Genomic DNA, 17148 nt, shown 5'->3' on the forward strand with positions numbered 1-17148 from the left:
GATTTAGCGAAGCGTATATTGGCATGAAAGTAACGCAAAATAAAACATCTTTCCGAATCGAGGAATTTTCTTAAATTTTAACGCAACAGAGCAGACACATGCCTTAACCTAAATCCACTTTCATTTTTATTCAGCGCTTCAGGTATTTTCAACGAAATGGGTTTTCGTAGAACACTCGTTTCACTGCCACATATGGCTTATTGTGATTTGGCGAAGCGTATATTGGCGAGAAAGTAACGCAAAATAAAACAACTTTCCGAACAGAGGAATTTTCTTAAATTTTAACACAACACAGCTAAAAATGGCATTTCTGTTGAAACACTCATTCCCATAAAATTTACGGGTCAATGTGAATTGAATCTTGGATACTTTGTTTTAATTTTGACGTAATAATTGGCTTGGTTTAAAATGTTTATGTGTTTTGCAAATTTTTTCTCTTTTTAACATAATTCAGGGCTTACAAACTAAGATTGCCCGGTAATGAAATTTGATCAACAATAAATTGCTTTATTTCTTCATATACACTCAGCGTTACTTTCTCGCCAATATACCCTTCGCCAAATTACAATAAGCCGTATAATGGCGGTTAAACGAGTGTTCTACGAAAAACCCATTTCTGGGAAAATACGCGAAGCGCTGAATAAAAATGAAAGTGGATTCGGTTAAATGTGTCTGCTCTGTTGTGTTAAAATTTAAGAAAATTTCTCGGTTCGGAAAGTTGTTTTACTTTGCGTTACCTTCTCGCCAATATACGCTTCGTCAAATCACAATAAGCCGTATATGGCAGTGAAATGAGTGTTCTATGAAAACCCATTTCGTTGAAAATACCTGAAGCGCTGAATAAAAATGAAAGTGGATTTAGGTTAAGACATGTGTCCGCTCTGTTGCGTTAAAATTTAAGAAAATTCCTCGGTTCAGAAAATTGTTTATTTTGCCTTTCTTTGGCGCTAATATACGACATACGAAAGAAAATTGTGGTAAACGTGTTATCAAAAAATAAAAAAAATTATTTCGCTGAAATGACAATGGTCAAGGCTGCGGTATATTTTACTGGGACAATAAATTCAGTAAGACGTGGAAAAATATAGTTGATAAATAGACTGGCATACGGTCAATCGGTCATGTTATTAAATTATTGCCAGCAATCCCAGCATAATTGTTTTAAAAGCAAATATGATCATATTGTCTCACAATGGTTTAACGGCAAACGCCTATGATTTAATGATCTTTTGCCAACCTTTCTTTACTTTTTTTACTATAGGTAATCTTTTGCCAACCTTTCTTTACTTTTTTTATTATAGGTACCTTGGTTCGTGCAATCACCATTAATACGGACTATAAATCTGTTGTTTTGAGCAAAATCAAAAGTTTTGGCAATTTTAGCCAAATAAACGCATTTTGGTGTAAGCCAGAGAAAACTCCTGTGGAACTTACGTTTGTCAGAACGTACGAGCATCTGCACTAAATCTCTTTGCGTAACTGCATAGTGACACGCACAACTCTATAAAATGTCCGAGTGGAAAGCATGGTTTATTGTAGGCTACACCATTACCCATGCAAATATGGTTTTCCAAGAATGAAAGTGGAATTTCAGTGACACAGACTGATAATAATGATACTACGTTGTCGTAATATTCTTTTTTTGAATTAAATAGTCTTGTATTGTTATAGGTTACCGGTACTATTTAATGTTCTGTGCTTGTAAGCTTTTGCAATTTGCTGATTGTTTTCACCTTGCTTACTTGTCTATCATAGGCGATTGCGTTTTACTATTATAATCATGATATTTTGTGGGTTTTGTGTATTAATTAAGACCATAAGGCCGTTTTATAGCGTGGTGCGTGTTTTTTTAACCAAACATAAAATATATCGCGCGCACCGCCCCAAGCGGTGACGTCCCACATTTCAAAGAATTGGCTGTGCAGCGGTAAAAATAGATTTTTGATAGCGGAAACACAAAATGTAAAGGCTTATGGAAATATATTGGTAAGTTTTTATAATTGCATTTAACAGACGATGGTCGGAGGGATTTTTAAGTTTCGGCTTTATGTGATAGCATACCGGCGTCTGGATTTGAAAGCAGAATGGACTTCTTCGGCCTTGACAGTGCGCTTTTTCACGCGTTAACGCGAGACTCCCTGTACAGCTGGTTCCCTTCAAACCAAGTTCTATTTAGGACATATTTTTATAAAAAAATCAATCTTACGATGACGTCACATGTTGTTTACAATTTCAACTCCCAGCTAAAGGCGTCTACCGCCTAGGTGTTGCAATTTCAACTCTTAGCTAAAGGTACCTTTTTTTGGTCCGTTTATATGTTTTTTTATGCTATAAAATACACGTATTTCTAAATTAAAAAACATATATTAAACTTTTTTAACTGGTTTGTCAGTGCAAAGAGATTATAACCATGAGGACAAACTCTCACTTTTGCCTTTTTTCTTTTGCCTTTAAGCAATGTATCCAACTTTCGACAGCCGTCACGGTCTGATTCACAATAAGAAAAACATCATCTTTTCCATTTAAGCCTGTTATAAAAATGTACGCTTTTGGCGTAATTTGTTGTTTAATAGTCCTAATAATCTCTTTGGTCCGTGTTCTCTATTCTATTCGTCAAGCTTGCTTTGTAAGTATTCTATAATAAATTTGCTACAGCTAAAATGTAATTTTAACGGTTGCTAAATATTTCTACTTTAACACCAACACTATAGCAAAAAACTCTATTATATTGTAATGCCTGTTTTAATATTTATTTCTAGCAAAGAATTAATCGCTGTGTAATAATTGCTTTTCTCGTTACACTAAAGTTTGAAAATCTAAAACGCTTATTTGCAGTTTATAAATCAGTTTTAAATGACTTTTATTTATGCGTTAAATTGAAACCGTGTATGTTTAAGCAATAAGAAAATGGAGGTTTGTTAATCGTTTGAGGGCTGAGGCATGGTTATTTTAAGTAATAAAATACATCAGTTCTTTGATTTTATCTTATACACGGTAAATTCCTAGGGTTAAGAAACCGGGTTAATCTTACTATAGTGAAATTTAGGGCGCTGGTCTAGGATCCTACCACAGCGTTCAAACAATTATTAAATCAACGCACAATATTTGGGTTAGCGTTTGGGTGTGGGTGGGTCAAGTATTAGTGTATTAATCATTTAAAAATATTACTTAGACCCACACAAACGCTAAGCCCACACCCTAACCCAAATAATGTGCGTTGTGGTAGGATTCTAGACCAGTGCCGTGCTACTTTATATTACCAAATTGAAAGAGCCCCACAAAGAATACTGTTGTTGATTCGCGACTAAAATAAAGACAAACATTATTTGGTAACAATTGTAAAATATTTGAAATACCAAGGATGACAAAAAAATATATCATTATTTGACCCACACTCACCCAAACCGACACCCTAACCTAAATATTTTGCATTGCTTCAGTCATTGATTCAATGCTGAAGTAGGATTCTAGACCAACTCACATTATTTGTGCTAGGGTACGGGTTTGGTTGGGTCAAGCATTATTATATTTATTAATAGTAATAATGCTTGACTTAATAGTAATAATGCTTGAATTAATAGTAATAATGCTTGAATTAATAGAGCCCCTTGTTATTACTATAACATCTCATTTTGGTTTGTGCATAAAACTCTTTGTATTAGGGTTAGTTGTAAACCAGTGGTAAAATGATTACCTGGTAAATAATTTTAACAGATCTAACAAAACATATTATTCACAGAGTGTAATTAAAACATAAAATGACAGAATTGAATAATTTACCTCCTAAAAAACATCTTGGTATACCCGAGGCAGTTTTCATAGAGGATGTTGATGTGTATATGAAAGAAAATGAGGAATCCAATTCCAAATCAGTATTGCAAAAGTTAGATGAGAACTACCAAAAATATAAACTCATGGAAGTAAACTTATTACAGAAAAAGAGAAGACTTCAACTACAGATTCCAGAACTGAAATCAACTCTGGAAATTGTTCGTTACCTACATGAAAATAAGAAAGAAACTACAGACAGTGCTTCTTTTTTACTTTCAGGTGGCCTTCATGCAAAGGCCTCAATACCTCCAACCAATGAGGTCTACCTTTGGCTTGGGGCAAACGTGATGCTGTCTTATCCAACAGGTGAAGCACTTGATTTACTCACAAAAAATAGCACATCCGCAACAAAAACATTAGCAGCTGTTAACGAAGATTTGGATTATTTGAGAGATCAAATAACTACAACTGAAGTCACCATGGCAAGGATGTACAATTGGGATGTAAAACAGAGGAAAAAACCTTCAACCTAAATCCTGAACTTAAAAGTGTTGTTGCCTAAATGAGAAGCGTATTGCAACATGACTCAGTTCAAAAATAATTCTGTATTAGTTGTCCTTTAACTGTTTTGCATTTCTATCTTTTAAAGTTACGAAATATGCATGTGAACTATTTTTAAATGTTGCATGTTTCTGTGTAAAAAAAAACAGGTGTGCATTGATGGGCATTTTTAGGCCTATGAGACACATATGCTTCAACAAAATGTTTATTTGTGTCATGTGAGAAATAAAAAAGAATTAAAACACGCGGAAGGGTAACCCAAATCCACTAGGATTATTACCATGCACTGCTATTGTTTTATCTGTTGTTACTGGAATGCAACAAACTATTTATGTTCCTTTCTCAAGATTGTTTATGTTTTTAAGTTAGTTAATAGGCTTTCTTGTTTGCAGTACTAAATATTGCAATGCACCAATGACAAAAAATGATGTTGTACTTTATTTTCTTAAAACTGTAATGTGGTGCTCAATAGTTCCGCAAAACACATTAAACAGGATTTAAATTTTAACTCGCCCACCTGCCAAGCAATTGTATTTCGTTTTAGGCGAGTGTTGATTGACACCCTGTCACCCAGCTGAAGAGCGCCGTTAACATTATTTGAGTTTCGTTATCAGATTTACTGACGAATCCAAATACGTTAAACGCCAACGACAAATCAGTTTATAAGGGGCAATTGAGTTGTTTGAAAGACTGTGGAGTAGCTTAAAAGAGAAAATACGTCGAATTCGACGTAGAAAAAAGCCGAGTCAGACTCCCGCAAAAATTAACCAGCTAGTTCGGCTCCGAATCCACAGATCCTTGTAATTCGTGCTTTTTCAGTTCCAGTGATGGACAAAATTTGCGTTGGCTGGTCTGGTACTTTTGCAACGCGAGCTCCCAAGAATTCCCTCCTACTTATGTTCAGTGGTGGAACAAGGATTTTCCTTTGAGTGACTATGGATTTTTTCACGGATGACGTCACAAAATAACGTTATAACGTGACGACACAAAGGTACATCTTAACGGGATGTCACAAAGTTATGTTCAAACTTCACAATAAAGCAATAACCTTAACAACACCACATAGTGAATTTTTGTTAAAGTTTATGAGAGGCGTTATTCACAATACAAAATCCACATTACAAACAAATAAATATTTTATCCATTTGCGCTAAGTTGCATTTCTGAAAAATTGTGGTGTTTTTTTTTTTTTAAATAACTGGAGAACAAATTTTATCGTTTATTTTCTGGCAAAAAGTGTGCTTTGGAAATGCATAGTTTTTAAAACGACATTTAAGCGAATTTAGTCAAGTGTGCAAAAAATATGAAATATACATTAATAGACCGTTATTTTCTAAATCCTTTTGATTGAAGTCCTGAAACGTAACCCAAAGAAATTGATTTTAACGTAAGAGAACGTTGCGTTTTATCACAAACCATGAGCTGAGGTGACTTTCTCATTCTGGTATCGGATCGCCACTGATCTAGCGTTGTCCGATGCTCATATCCCATTTTTAATGAAAGACAAAACGGCTCTCCTATATCGAGCGAAGTTATTAGTAGGTTATGTCCCAATAGGCTTTTAAAAGTGCAACAGTAATGTACAAGAGTAAAGGCACCTTCGATTTTAATGTAAAATATTCAGATATAAAGTTTTAAACGTTATTTTGCAAAACAATTAAGGTCGTAATGCACACGTTAAATAAGTATAAACTTTAGGCACCGAAACCACTTGAGTGTCGTGCGTCCGTGCGACCAGCAGTGACGTGCGGTGAGGTTCCTAGATCGTGAGGCGCACATTTTTTCGCGTCACGTTTTTCTTTAACAACCACAACAAAAACACGTTATACACAACAAAAACACGTTATACCGTTTCGAGAAGCAACTGACTGAGTTTTAGCACAATACTCTATTCAGAGAGAAAAAAGAAAATGACTAAAAAGTAGTAAAACTACATTAATATAACAAACGTAACAATGACTACACCGTTTATGACGTAACTGTGATGACAATTGAAGGTGTGACACGCCTGTGATCGACTGTTGTGGTAGGCTACTGCCCATAAAGGCTACAAAACAAATTATTATTAAGAGTACAATATTTATAAATTATTGGGGGGCTCATGGTCATGACATCCACACAGTAATTATTTTTTATCAATCTCTTTGAAAGTTGCGTGTTATTTTTTTTGTCCAGTCGTCTGATGCAAAACTTTTAAATTTGCAACAGGTCTGCCTTTATTTATGACTTCAACTTTAGAGCTTACACTACAAGAAGTCAATGTACTCGCACTATACGGGAATTCAAGCTGGACAAAGAAAGGTTTCAAGCTTGGACGTCACAATCATAGTTGCCATTTTTTTCTCACAGTAATCATCTAGATTTACCAAAAAAATAATCTAAAAACATCTAGATTTTTATGGAGAAATCTAAAAAATAATCTAAAAATGATTTTTGAAAAATATTCAATACTTTTGGACAAAAAATCAACATTAAAAGCTTAATGCCGTATAAAGTTGCATAAAGGGACTTGCTTGATGCTTTAGATTTAGGACTTCTGCTTTATAAAACATTTTACTGAACATGATGAGTTACTGAAATTTCAATTTTATATCTCATCATTTTTTTTACAATTTGCAAAAAAAAAACTTTTGAAATTGGAGAAACAAGACTTGTTACAAGACGTAATGGAACACTAAGGAATATTCTTAATGCCAAGAACGTCTCTGTTAAGACCTTGCCTTCAATAGATGTTGGAGTATGACTTGATCGCCACACGAACACGTCTCCTGGTTCGTTGTTGACTTGCAGAGAATGCACAGCCACAATTCCAAGATTGTCTATATCGTTGATATGCCGAAATTCTCTGATGCTAGGAATAGCAAAATGGTCAAAGGCCGTCCTCTTGATAATGACCTCAAAAGATCCGTCTAGAAGTCTGATTTGTTGAGTAGTTACTGCACGAGCCTTGAAATAAGAATCGACAAAGGGGCAAGATTCCTGATTTTCAAGTAGCCGATCGGAAGCAATTTGCTCTCTTGATGTGCCTGCACTAAACGGGACGTGGATTCGCCACGAAGGTCTTGGAGCTGGCGGGAGATACAGTTCGTAAGAATCTTCGGATTCCGGAGAACGTTCGTGGCTATTTCTTCTGTAATTGCTTCTTCTTTCCGATAGATATCTTCTTCTTGGTGGTGATCTTCTGCTTGATGGTGATCTTCTGCTTGATGGTGATCTTCTGCTTGATGGTGATCTTCTGCTTGATGGTGATCTAGATCTTATGGGCGATCTGGATCCTGAAATTCGTCTAATCGAAGGTGGAGTTCTTGGACCTCGAGATGGCTTCCTCAATTGTATTTTCGCTGTATGATTAGCAGCTGCTGAAGTAGATGCTTGAAGTCTATCAAGATTAACGAAGGGTTTACGTACCTTCTTGACAGGAGAATTTCTGCTTGAATCTGAGCTTGCAGAACTGATTGGCGAGAACTCTGGTTCTCGGCGTACAAACCCTGTTCTGTCCGCTTGCTGCGGTTCGGGTGAGTAGCCTCTATCTGGTTCAGTCACAAAAGCACTTGAGTTTGCTGTCTGAGTAAAAGCCGTAAAAGCCTCATTTTATATTGATTGAACACGCTATTTATAGACGAGAATCAGTTAAAAAAAATTCTGCGAACAAAGAAAGATTTACGTCATTAATTCTTATAATACTTAACAAAATATCACGTGATAAAAAGGGCGTAACTCAAGCCTTTTTCACACTTATTTCTGACGCGAAACATACAATTTTTACGTCAAAATGCGATTGCGAAACAGCTTCTGACTTCAGTTAAATGTGAACAGTTTTTAAGGCAGTCTAAAATGTGCGCACATTGTTAGAAAAAAGTGCGCACATTTTTTAAGGCAGTTTAAAATGTGCGCACAATTTTTGCACATTTTGGCGTGCACATTTTTGCGCACATTGTGCAAAATAACGCCACGTCCCCTGTTGTCACTTTGCGTATTTCAACGATTTTGACCACGCGAACGCTTGATATGAATAACGCAACAGAAATAGAAGAAAAAATAAAGCACGCTTTAGGTATAGAAACATAAAATTTGCGGTAGAGATATAACTGATATAACTTTTGCTTGATATATATTTTGCTTTGCCAGATGTTGCCAGGTGAGGCACTCACCTGCCTCCCCTGACTGCACGTCCCTGGCGACCAGTAGTAATACTGCCAAATGGTAGCCTTTATAGCAGAAATTCGCAAACTTTGTGCCACGGCACACTGATGTGCCTCGACAGATTGTCTGTTGTGAAACTTTGTTGTAGTTTGGAAAATAGGCCAGAAGGCGAGATGTACACTATGTCGCTAAAAAAATGATGATTTGGTATTTATATGCATTGCAGTGGTTCCCAACTTTTTGTTCGAAAATCATACAAGACTCCCAATTTGGTGTATTTGCTCATAAACCACATTGCAATCATCATCAAATTAGCAAAGTGTTAGCATTTCCGGACGTATTGTTTCTAAATTTTGGAAGAATAGTCGGATTTGGCTTGAACAAAACAATAACGATTAAAAGTAGGCCTAATCTTAATCCAGATTAAAAATATATTTCACAGTAGTAATTTTTTGAAGTAGGCTCATGTATTTATTCTATCTCGTTGACCCAATAGCGGTAAAATTGAACAGAAAACACGTAAAAAGTTGCTCGATATTAACTAATTAAATTAGATAAAAAATTTAAATCGGTTTGATAGGCTATAAGAAATTGAAAAAGATCGTTATATTAAAGTTTTGTTTATATTTTGACTACGGAATACAATCGATCGAAACAAAAAAAATAAAGAATTTATGCTGTTTGTTAGTTTTATTGATGATTTAAATATGGCCCTTGATTTTTCTGTATAGCCATAGAATACTAATATATAATAAGTTGAATATCAGATTTCAATGTTATAGTGGAAAAGCACCCGATCCGTTAAAAATTAGTGCATTTCTAAGCAAAAAGGTTTACGACAATTAGTGCATCCAAAGGATGAAAAAGTCCGACTTTTAGACTCTGAGGTCTCGGACAATGCACTAATTTGACTTAACAATGTGCTTAAAAAGATTGAGTTTAATAATACTTGACCCACCTAAACCCAAACCAGCACCCGAGCGGAACCCAAATAATGTGCGCTAAATTAATAATTACATAAACGCTTTAGTAGGCCCCAATATCTCATTTTGTGACGTAACAATCCTATATACCATGGACGAGAAACTATCTTATGCCTACCGAAAGTTTGTTTTTTTCCCCAGCATTCAATTTAATTATTACATTAACGCACTTTATTAGGGTAATACTAATTTACGGAATAATGAATGGTCGGAATGGTCGGAACGCTCACTAATTTAAGTGTTACCCTGTTAAAACAATTATTGAACCAACGCACAATATTTGAGTTAGGGTGGGGGTTAGCGTTTGGGTGAAGGTGGGTCAAGTGTTATTATATTTAATAATAATACTGTGAGCGTTCCGACCATTCATCATTCCGTAAATTAGTGTTACCCCTTTATTAGTGTAAGGGTTCGGGTTTGAGTTGGGTGGGTCAAGTGTTATTAATGCCATCTCACACTTTTTGTAATCTTTTGTGAATTTTCAGCAAATATTTTCAATTTATCTACGCCGGGAGTTTACCTAAAGGTCCAAATTAGTGCATTGCCAGGACCTCTAAAAGTCTAGACTTTTCTGCCATTAGATGCCCTAATTGTCGTAGACCTTTTTGCTTAGAAATGCACTAATTTATAACGGATCGGGTGGAAAAAGTAACGTTTTAGGTGAAGCAGTCAAGTTGGTCATTTGGACAAACATTGCAGAATAAGAAATACTACGTTTGTTGAAAATAATTTTGTAGCAGTTCATTAGGTGATTTCACACGGACCGGAACACCATTTATGACTACTCCCCAGACACGTTAGCTTAAACTCAATTAACATAGCAATTGACCTATTCAATTTGCAAATTAGCAATAATGGCTTATTTTCTCGATCCGATTGATTTACAGTCTAATACACCTTTTTCAGTTCGCGATGCAATTTTAATAAAAAAATTTATTGTGCGATTCACAATGAGTTATGACCAAACAAACAAAGTTACATAAAACCTGCATCTTTACTACTGGCATATGTATACTGAATTAGTTAATGCGACAGCGACACAATACATCTACTTGTTACGTAATGAAGAAAATGTTACGTAATGATAATGCAATAATTTCAAATCTAAAAAGAAAAACTATAACATTTAGAAATGCTTTGCGACCCACTTTAAATATCTTCGCGACCCACACGGATTGGACCTGTTGGGAGCCACTGGTCTAACAAATTAATTTTTTTTTTTCAAATCAAATAAAGGTGTTCATTGCTTTTGTTTGCAGAAATATGGCTAAATCTAGCACTAACCAAAATCAAGTAGGAAAACTCTATCAAAGTGTGATTGATGACGTCATTAACAACATAAGAGAGGCATTTTTAGATGATGGGGTTGACGAACAAGTTCTGCAGGAACTAAAACAGACATGGGAGTCAAAAGTCGTACAGTCGAAGGCTGTTCAGCAACAGTCTGATGTAACAAGACACGGCCCATCTGGATCAATGCCTATGTACGTATACAACAACAATACAGGAAACGATGCGCATCAAGTGTTGTACAGACAATTGCCACAGGGCTTGCAAATGACTGGAGCTGGACACCAGGCCACAATGGCCTTGCCAAACAGCGTTGTCTACCAACAGCTTTCCACTGCCGGCGGAAATCAGCCACAAATGTACGCTTCCTACCAACCTTCCTCGTCGCAACCCACGGTCGTTGTTGCATCCACTACAGGTGGATCAGCATCAAAAGCAACAGAGAAAAAACAATCATCTGAAATTAGACAATTTGATGGGGCGTATGATGAACCGTCACAGCCAAAAATGACCTTAAATTCCCCAAAAAAGTGTTTTCTGACAAAAGCAAAAAATTTCAAAAAAAGCACCACCAAAAAAGCAGTGTTTGTTCTTAGTCAAATGGATGGCAATGTTGATTCGTCCTCGTCAGATGATGATGATGACGATGATGATGATGAGGATGAAGATGTGGAGGAAGAGAAACCAGAGGCTGTTGACGAGGAACCACTCTGCTCCGATGATGACGGTTCCGACGAGGATCCTGTTGAGCTGTTTGATACAGATAACGTTGTCGTCTGTCAGTACGACAAAATTCACCGCACAAAATCCAGGTGGAAATTTCACCTTAAAGTTGGCATTATGAACTTAAATGGGAGAGACTATGTTTTCCAAAAAGCCACTGGAGAAGCAGACTGGTAGAAGTCGGGAGACAAAAATTCAATGTTACAGCATTGTTGTTAACTTTTTGTGTCAAAACTTAGAGTGGGTTCTTTATTGCCAGTTGATTTTTTTATATTGTATTGTGAAATATAAATGACTTCATCATGTCTATTTACAAGTTTCATATTAAGACATTGATTTTGTCGAGTCCGCTCAGTAGCTTACACTCTTTTTTTTCATCATGAACTTGAATTTGTTCCAAGTTGCAACATTTGTAATATATTGGGGTTCCGTTTTTATTTCTCTCTTTAGATACAATTAGGGTAAGTGTATGGCAGCTCATACAAACTCAGGTTCCCTAAATTTGGATGGTGAATCTCTTAGGGATGAGTCTACAATGCCTAAAGATGCCCAAACCATTGTGGCGGTTCTTAAGGACATGGGTGTTAACGAGTATGAACCAAGAGTAGTTCACCAGTTGCTTGAGTTCACTTACAGTAAGAGTTTCTTTTTTTTAAGTTTGTTTTTAATTAATATATAGATAATTAAAAAGCAACAGCTTTGATTTTATGCTTGATTGAAAATTATAAAAAAATCATTTATGATTTTGTTTTCTTCATGGCTCCATAGGAATACAAGGATTTATTTTAATATTTTGGTATGCATCTTGTATATTTGTAGGATATATAGCGGAAGTTCTTGATGATGCAAAACTATATGCCAATCATGCTGGTAGATCTTCAGTATCTATTGATGACTGCAAACTAGCAATCAAGTCTCAACTAGATCAATCATTTACAAACCCTCCTCCAAGAGAAGTTTGTTTTCCTAATATAAAATATATCTATATTATTCAATGTCGGAAGGTCTACATTATTTATTTAATTTTTCAGTCTGTATAGTGTACTGCAGTTACCCCCTTTCACAATATTATTCGCAAATGAAACTCTCCAGAACAATAAAACATATCACTCTTACATTTCAGGCTCATGAAAGCATGTGCTTGTTGCCTAATGAGTATAGCCTTGGTTTTGTTTACATTGAAAGGCTTTAAATTAACTAAAGCACTATTTTTTCCGTGTCTTAATGTGGCATGAAAATAAACGTTGCATGCTAAACCTGGTCGGTTTTTCTTGTTTGGTAATGATTTGGGTCAGTGTTTATACATGGCCAGTGAGCAAGGTTAACTGATTGTGTATTGAATGTAACAGTTTCTAGTGGATGTTGCCAAACAAAAAAATGCTACACCTTTGCCGTCCCTCAAGCACTTTTCCGGTGCTCGCTTACCTCCGGACAGATATTGCCTCTCTTCTGTCAACTACAGGCTTAAATCAACAGCAGACAAAAGGGTTTGTATATTTTAACTTTACCAACTTTTGAAATTAACTTTTTTGTATCTTTTATTTAAATTATTTTCTTCTATGATTGATTTAAGATAGAAAGTATGTTTAATGCACATTTTTGCAGACGGTACCCCAGAAAAAGTTCGGCCACTCATCCAATCGATCTTTAGCCTCACCATCTACCACTTCAAAGCCACAATTTGTTAGTCCTCAGGTAATGTGATATTTATTTAGGTATTGTATTTTTACCTAAAATCTATATATTTTACACCACACTGTTTCGCCAACGTTACATGGGCGGTCCTATGTATTTACTTATTTATTGCATGTAAAAAAATGTTAATGAATTTTCTATTTTACTTTTTGAGAGCCCCTGCTCTTAAACCAGTGGCAAACTGGTGGCTGGGCCCAAATGTGGGCCGCAGAGCTATTTTTAGTGAGCCGCGAGTTTAAAATGGCTTAGTGTTATTATGTGGTTGTGTTTTTTTTTGGAAATCAAGGCGCCTTGTAATATTTCACCTTAGAAACAAATATACTAAATTCGTTTCCCTCGTGGTTTTACATAGTGGGCCTTCAAGAACTTTGAAAAGTACTTCAAGCATCTACAAAAAAAGTTTGCCGACCACTTACTGAGACAAACAATTGTAATTTCGGACACAAGTTATTCAGTGTTAAAATAAACGAGATAAATCTCATTGTCATAGATAAAGATTTTTGGCAATGTTTTTTTTAATCTGTCGGTGTGTATATACAATAGATGTGTGGAATTGCAGCTCTGTCCACCTTAAACAGGGAGACGTTAACTGACCGTTGAGCCTATACATATACCAAGACCGTACCGTTTACCACTACCTAAAGATTTTCATTGAGAAAACTGTGTTTCAATTCGTTGATCGATTTTTTTTAGATGATTATGCCAACCGCAAATACAATGAAGAGAAAATGGCACGAAGAGGATGATTATGAAACATAGATGAAGCCGAGGTTTAGAAAAAGACTTAAAACCAATTCAGTCACTCAGTGGAAGGCCGTGACATGGAGAATCCGTTTTGTAAAGGCTTTCGAAAAATTAGTGCAAACAGGCTGTGATATTTATACAATGTAACAATTAAATGGTATTTACAGATATTACAAGTTGGACTTAGTGCTTACCCATTTCACTTTTTACGACGTATTTACGAACGTATTTCCTGAAGTTAGCTGCCATGTTTTTGTGCGTTGTACGTAAAGTTGGAAATAGTAATATTTAGCGTATTTAGAAAAACAGAATTAAATGCCTATATCTACGTATTCTAATCGAATGATTAATTACCGAAAGTCGCTGTTAGTAGTAAAAGCTGTTTATTTAGCTGTCACCTTTTTTTTATCTTTGTACTTATATCTTGACTACGAACTACTTTTTCTGAATAAAAAAAGAAGATAAATGTTGTATTGGTTGATTAACAAGTTGAACAACGAAGAAGGCTTGAACTTGACGGTTTGAAAACAGTCATTAAGTGTCCACCACGCCGATCTAAGATGAGTGAAGGAAGAAAATATGTTTCCGGTACGCCGGTCCGACTTGTTTTCGCCATTGATATCGGGTGATTCGAATAACATTCAAGTTGTCCAAAACACTTTGCAAAAATGTTTTTTGTACGAATACATCCCATATGTTGAAAAGTAACGCCAAACAATTTTGTTGCAACTTTTCAGCACAGACTGTCTGACATTTAAAGCCTTGAGGGTGCTTCACCAAGCGTGTGAAGTTTGTAGAGTTGTAGACGCCTTGTTGGGGATGGGTAATGCGTGGGTTTAGTGTGCATTTATTGCAACTTCGGTGTTATTACTTAAGGTTGTTTTTTATTAGTTTATCCTATATAATCAAAATAAGCAATCCAAGGCAATTCATAACAGGGAGTCCAACCGAAACTGAACTAGAACTTTATGAACCGGTTTTGAGCGATTTTTTTCCCGAACCGTAACTAAACCTGAACCGTTTTTTGTAAGATTTTCAGGAGCTGAACCGAATATTTTGAAAGAACCTAAACCTTAGCCAAACTCGAACCTGACAAAAAAGTGGTTCACTCTAGCATAACGCCACCAGTTGTATTTTACAGAGTCGAGTTTTCCATTGCCATGTTTCAAATTTTACGATAAAGTAAATGGGCCTATAAATATAACGTTGCTTTTTAATTTTTCAGATATGTTAGCAATAAGCTGCTTGATTTTTGTTACGTCACGAAACTTATATTTAATACTAGAAACAATTCAATATTTATTCGCTACATTTGTTGACCCACATATTTTAAAGTCAACTTCTATATATGTATCATGACCGGATCTTTATGAACCGGTTTTGAAATAAAAATGGTCGAAGCGGAGCTGAACCGGAACTTTTGATTTGCTCCGAACTGAAACCTTAATTGAATAGTATTCCAAAAAATTCCTTAAACCCAAACCGAACCTGAACCGAAAATGTCAAACAGTTCGATTCCCTGATTCAAAATGAAATAACTCCTCGGTTAAGGTACATTTTACAGTTAAAAACAGGCAGATTTCGTTTTCAATATTCAATAAAGATGATTTTAAAATGTATTTTTATCTTGGTTAACATTTAGTAACTATAGGTTGCATGAGCTCGTCACAACATCTTTAAAGGTGCATCATCACAAAAATGTTGAAGAGCACAGTGCTATAGAGCAGTGCTTCTTAAACTTTTTTAGTTTTGTTCACCCCTAGCATCGATCTCCAGATTTCATTCACCCTTATCTCATGATATGATAAAACTATCTCCATATATATGCGCAAAATGATTTAGGTTGTTTCAATTTTCGTTAAGGTTTACTTAAGCTAAGTTTTACCATTGAAAATCTACAATTTCTCGAGTCCAGAAATGTAAAGCTACAAAAGCAAAAAACACAGTCATCAAATTTTTGTACTGAAACACTCAGTGCAAACCAACTTCACTATTACAATAAGCAAAAAAAACACCAAAAAACACCAGTTCAGTAGTCGATTTACTGCAGAGCTATATATTTCTGACGGTTCACCCTTATTCACCCCTTTTGATTGGTTCAACCCTGCAAAAATTTTGTTCACCCAGGGGTGGACCATTCACCAGTTGAAGAAACACTGCTATAGAGTATGCTACGCGAAGTGGTCTGTTCTTGGGTACAAAACACGGTGAGTTTGTAGAATGACAGAGGGCGGATCCAGAAGCAACCAGACTATACCCCTCCCAAACTATATAGCTTATTTCTAGCTTTGTTATGTAGGCCTATGACTACTATCATTTTAAATTTTTATGCGCTAATAATGTGTTTTTGTTCGTTTTAAAGACATCTATATTGCCCAAAAGCGCTATGCATATTATGGAATGTTGCATCGCGTGACTCATAATCTCTACAAAGTGAAATTTCTGTTAAAAAATGTTAATGTCTTTCATAAAACACCACGTATCATGTTAAATTAAAAGTTTTGCCAATTTTCAACAAAAAGCAAAAACAATTTCGCGCTTTGCGGGTTTAGAGTGTAGTTGAGCCACATAACAACGATTAAGTTCGCTCGACCAAGTAACATACGAGTTACAATGAATAATTATCAATTTATTGTGGCCCTTGTACCATTTTGAGTTCTTCAGGCCTGCTTAACATGTAGAAATTGTTGCTTTAAATTTCAATGTTGTACCTATCGGCTATTAGGTATTTATGCATAAAACCAGGAATCTAACTGTCCCCCACTAATTTGAACCAATGTTATATAAAATTATTGATCACCGTGGCTCATCAAAGACGTTTGTATGTCCCTGAAAGGTTCAGAAGCATTATTCTACAACGATTCAAAACAATTGTTGTGTTGGTTGATAAAACTAATTATTAACAGAATGAATAACATAAAGCAGAACACATTATTTCATCAGGCTTCTATTGTATAGTTACATAAACCTTTGCTAAAAGTTTAAACAGTCCTTCCGCCGTGATTAAACAAAAATATTTCATAACATTGCGCAAATGTAGTTTATGTTTGGGTTCTATACGATCGGAACGTTGTTGCGCTACCCGAATCCCATTCTTCTGGGAGACTCGATATTAATTTTATGAATTGGACAAAATCTGTGTGGTTAGGTGTAAAGTTAAATTTATTTACTAATGTGTCATGTTGTAGATACTCGCCATTTCTCTTCAATAAATCCTGGTGAAAAATTATGTTGGAAT

General features: G+C 35.5%; 2 protein-coding genes across 2 annotated transcripts; both read left to right on the forward strand.

Annotated features, from left to right (window-relative positions):
• The first annotated feature begins 3743 nt into the window (after window positions 1-3743).
• Window positions 3744-4840, forward strand: LOC146147904 (prefoldin subunit 3-like). The gene has a single exon (XM_083387339.1). The coding sequence runs from the start codon at window positions 3759-3761 to the stop codon at window positions 4302-4304; it is 546 nt and encodes a 181-aa protein (XP_083243465.1). The 5' UTR covers window positions 3744-3758; the 3' UTR covers window positions 4305-4840.
• Window positions 4841-10721: 5881 nt separating this feature from the next.
• Window positions 10722-14633, forward strand: LOC146147905 (uncharacterized). Its single transcript, XM_083386716.1, has 6 exons — window positions 10722-11218; window positions 12006-12106; window positions 12291-12427; window positions 12821-12958; window positions 13077-13166; window positions 13860-14633. Exons 1-6 carry the CDS (start codon window positions 10722-10724, stop codon window positions 13923-13925), a joined length of 1029 nt encoding a protein of 342 aa, XP_083242842.1. The 3' UTR covers window positions 13926-14633.
• Window positions 14634-17148: the final 2515 nt, after the last annotated feature.

The sequence above is a fragment of the Ascidiella aspersa genome, chromosome 4 (assembly GCF_963924565.1).
Source record: "Ascidiella aspersa chromosome 4, kaAscAspe10.2, whole genome shotgun sequence".
Taxonomy (NCBI): Eukaryota; Metazoa; Chordata; class Ascidiacea; order Phlebobranchia; family Ascidiidae; genus Ascidiella; species Ascidiella aspersa.

What these genes read in the sequence shown, in the direction of transcription:
- LOC146147905 (XM_083386716.1), top strand. Translation starts at nt 10,722, where the DNA reads ATGGCTAAATCTAGCACTAACCAAAATCAAGTAGGAAAACTCTATCAA. An exon ending in CAATCATCTGAAATTAGACA is followed by an intron (nt 11,219 to 12,005) that starts ATTTGATGGGGC and finishes GGATGAGTCTAC; the next exon opens with AATGCCTAAAGATGCCCAAA. An exon ending in GTTGCTTGAGTTCACTTACA is followed by an intron (nt 12,107 to 12,290) that starts GTAAGAGTTTCT and finishes GTATATTTGTAG; the next exon opens with GATATATAGCGGAAGTTCTT.
- LOC146147904 (XM_083387339.1), top strand. Translation starts at nt 3,759, where the DNA reads ATGACAGAATTGAATAATTTACCTCCTAAAAAACATCTTGGTATACCC.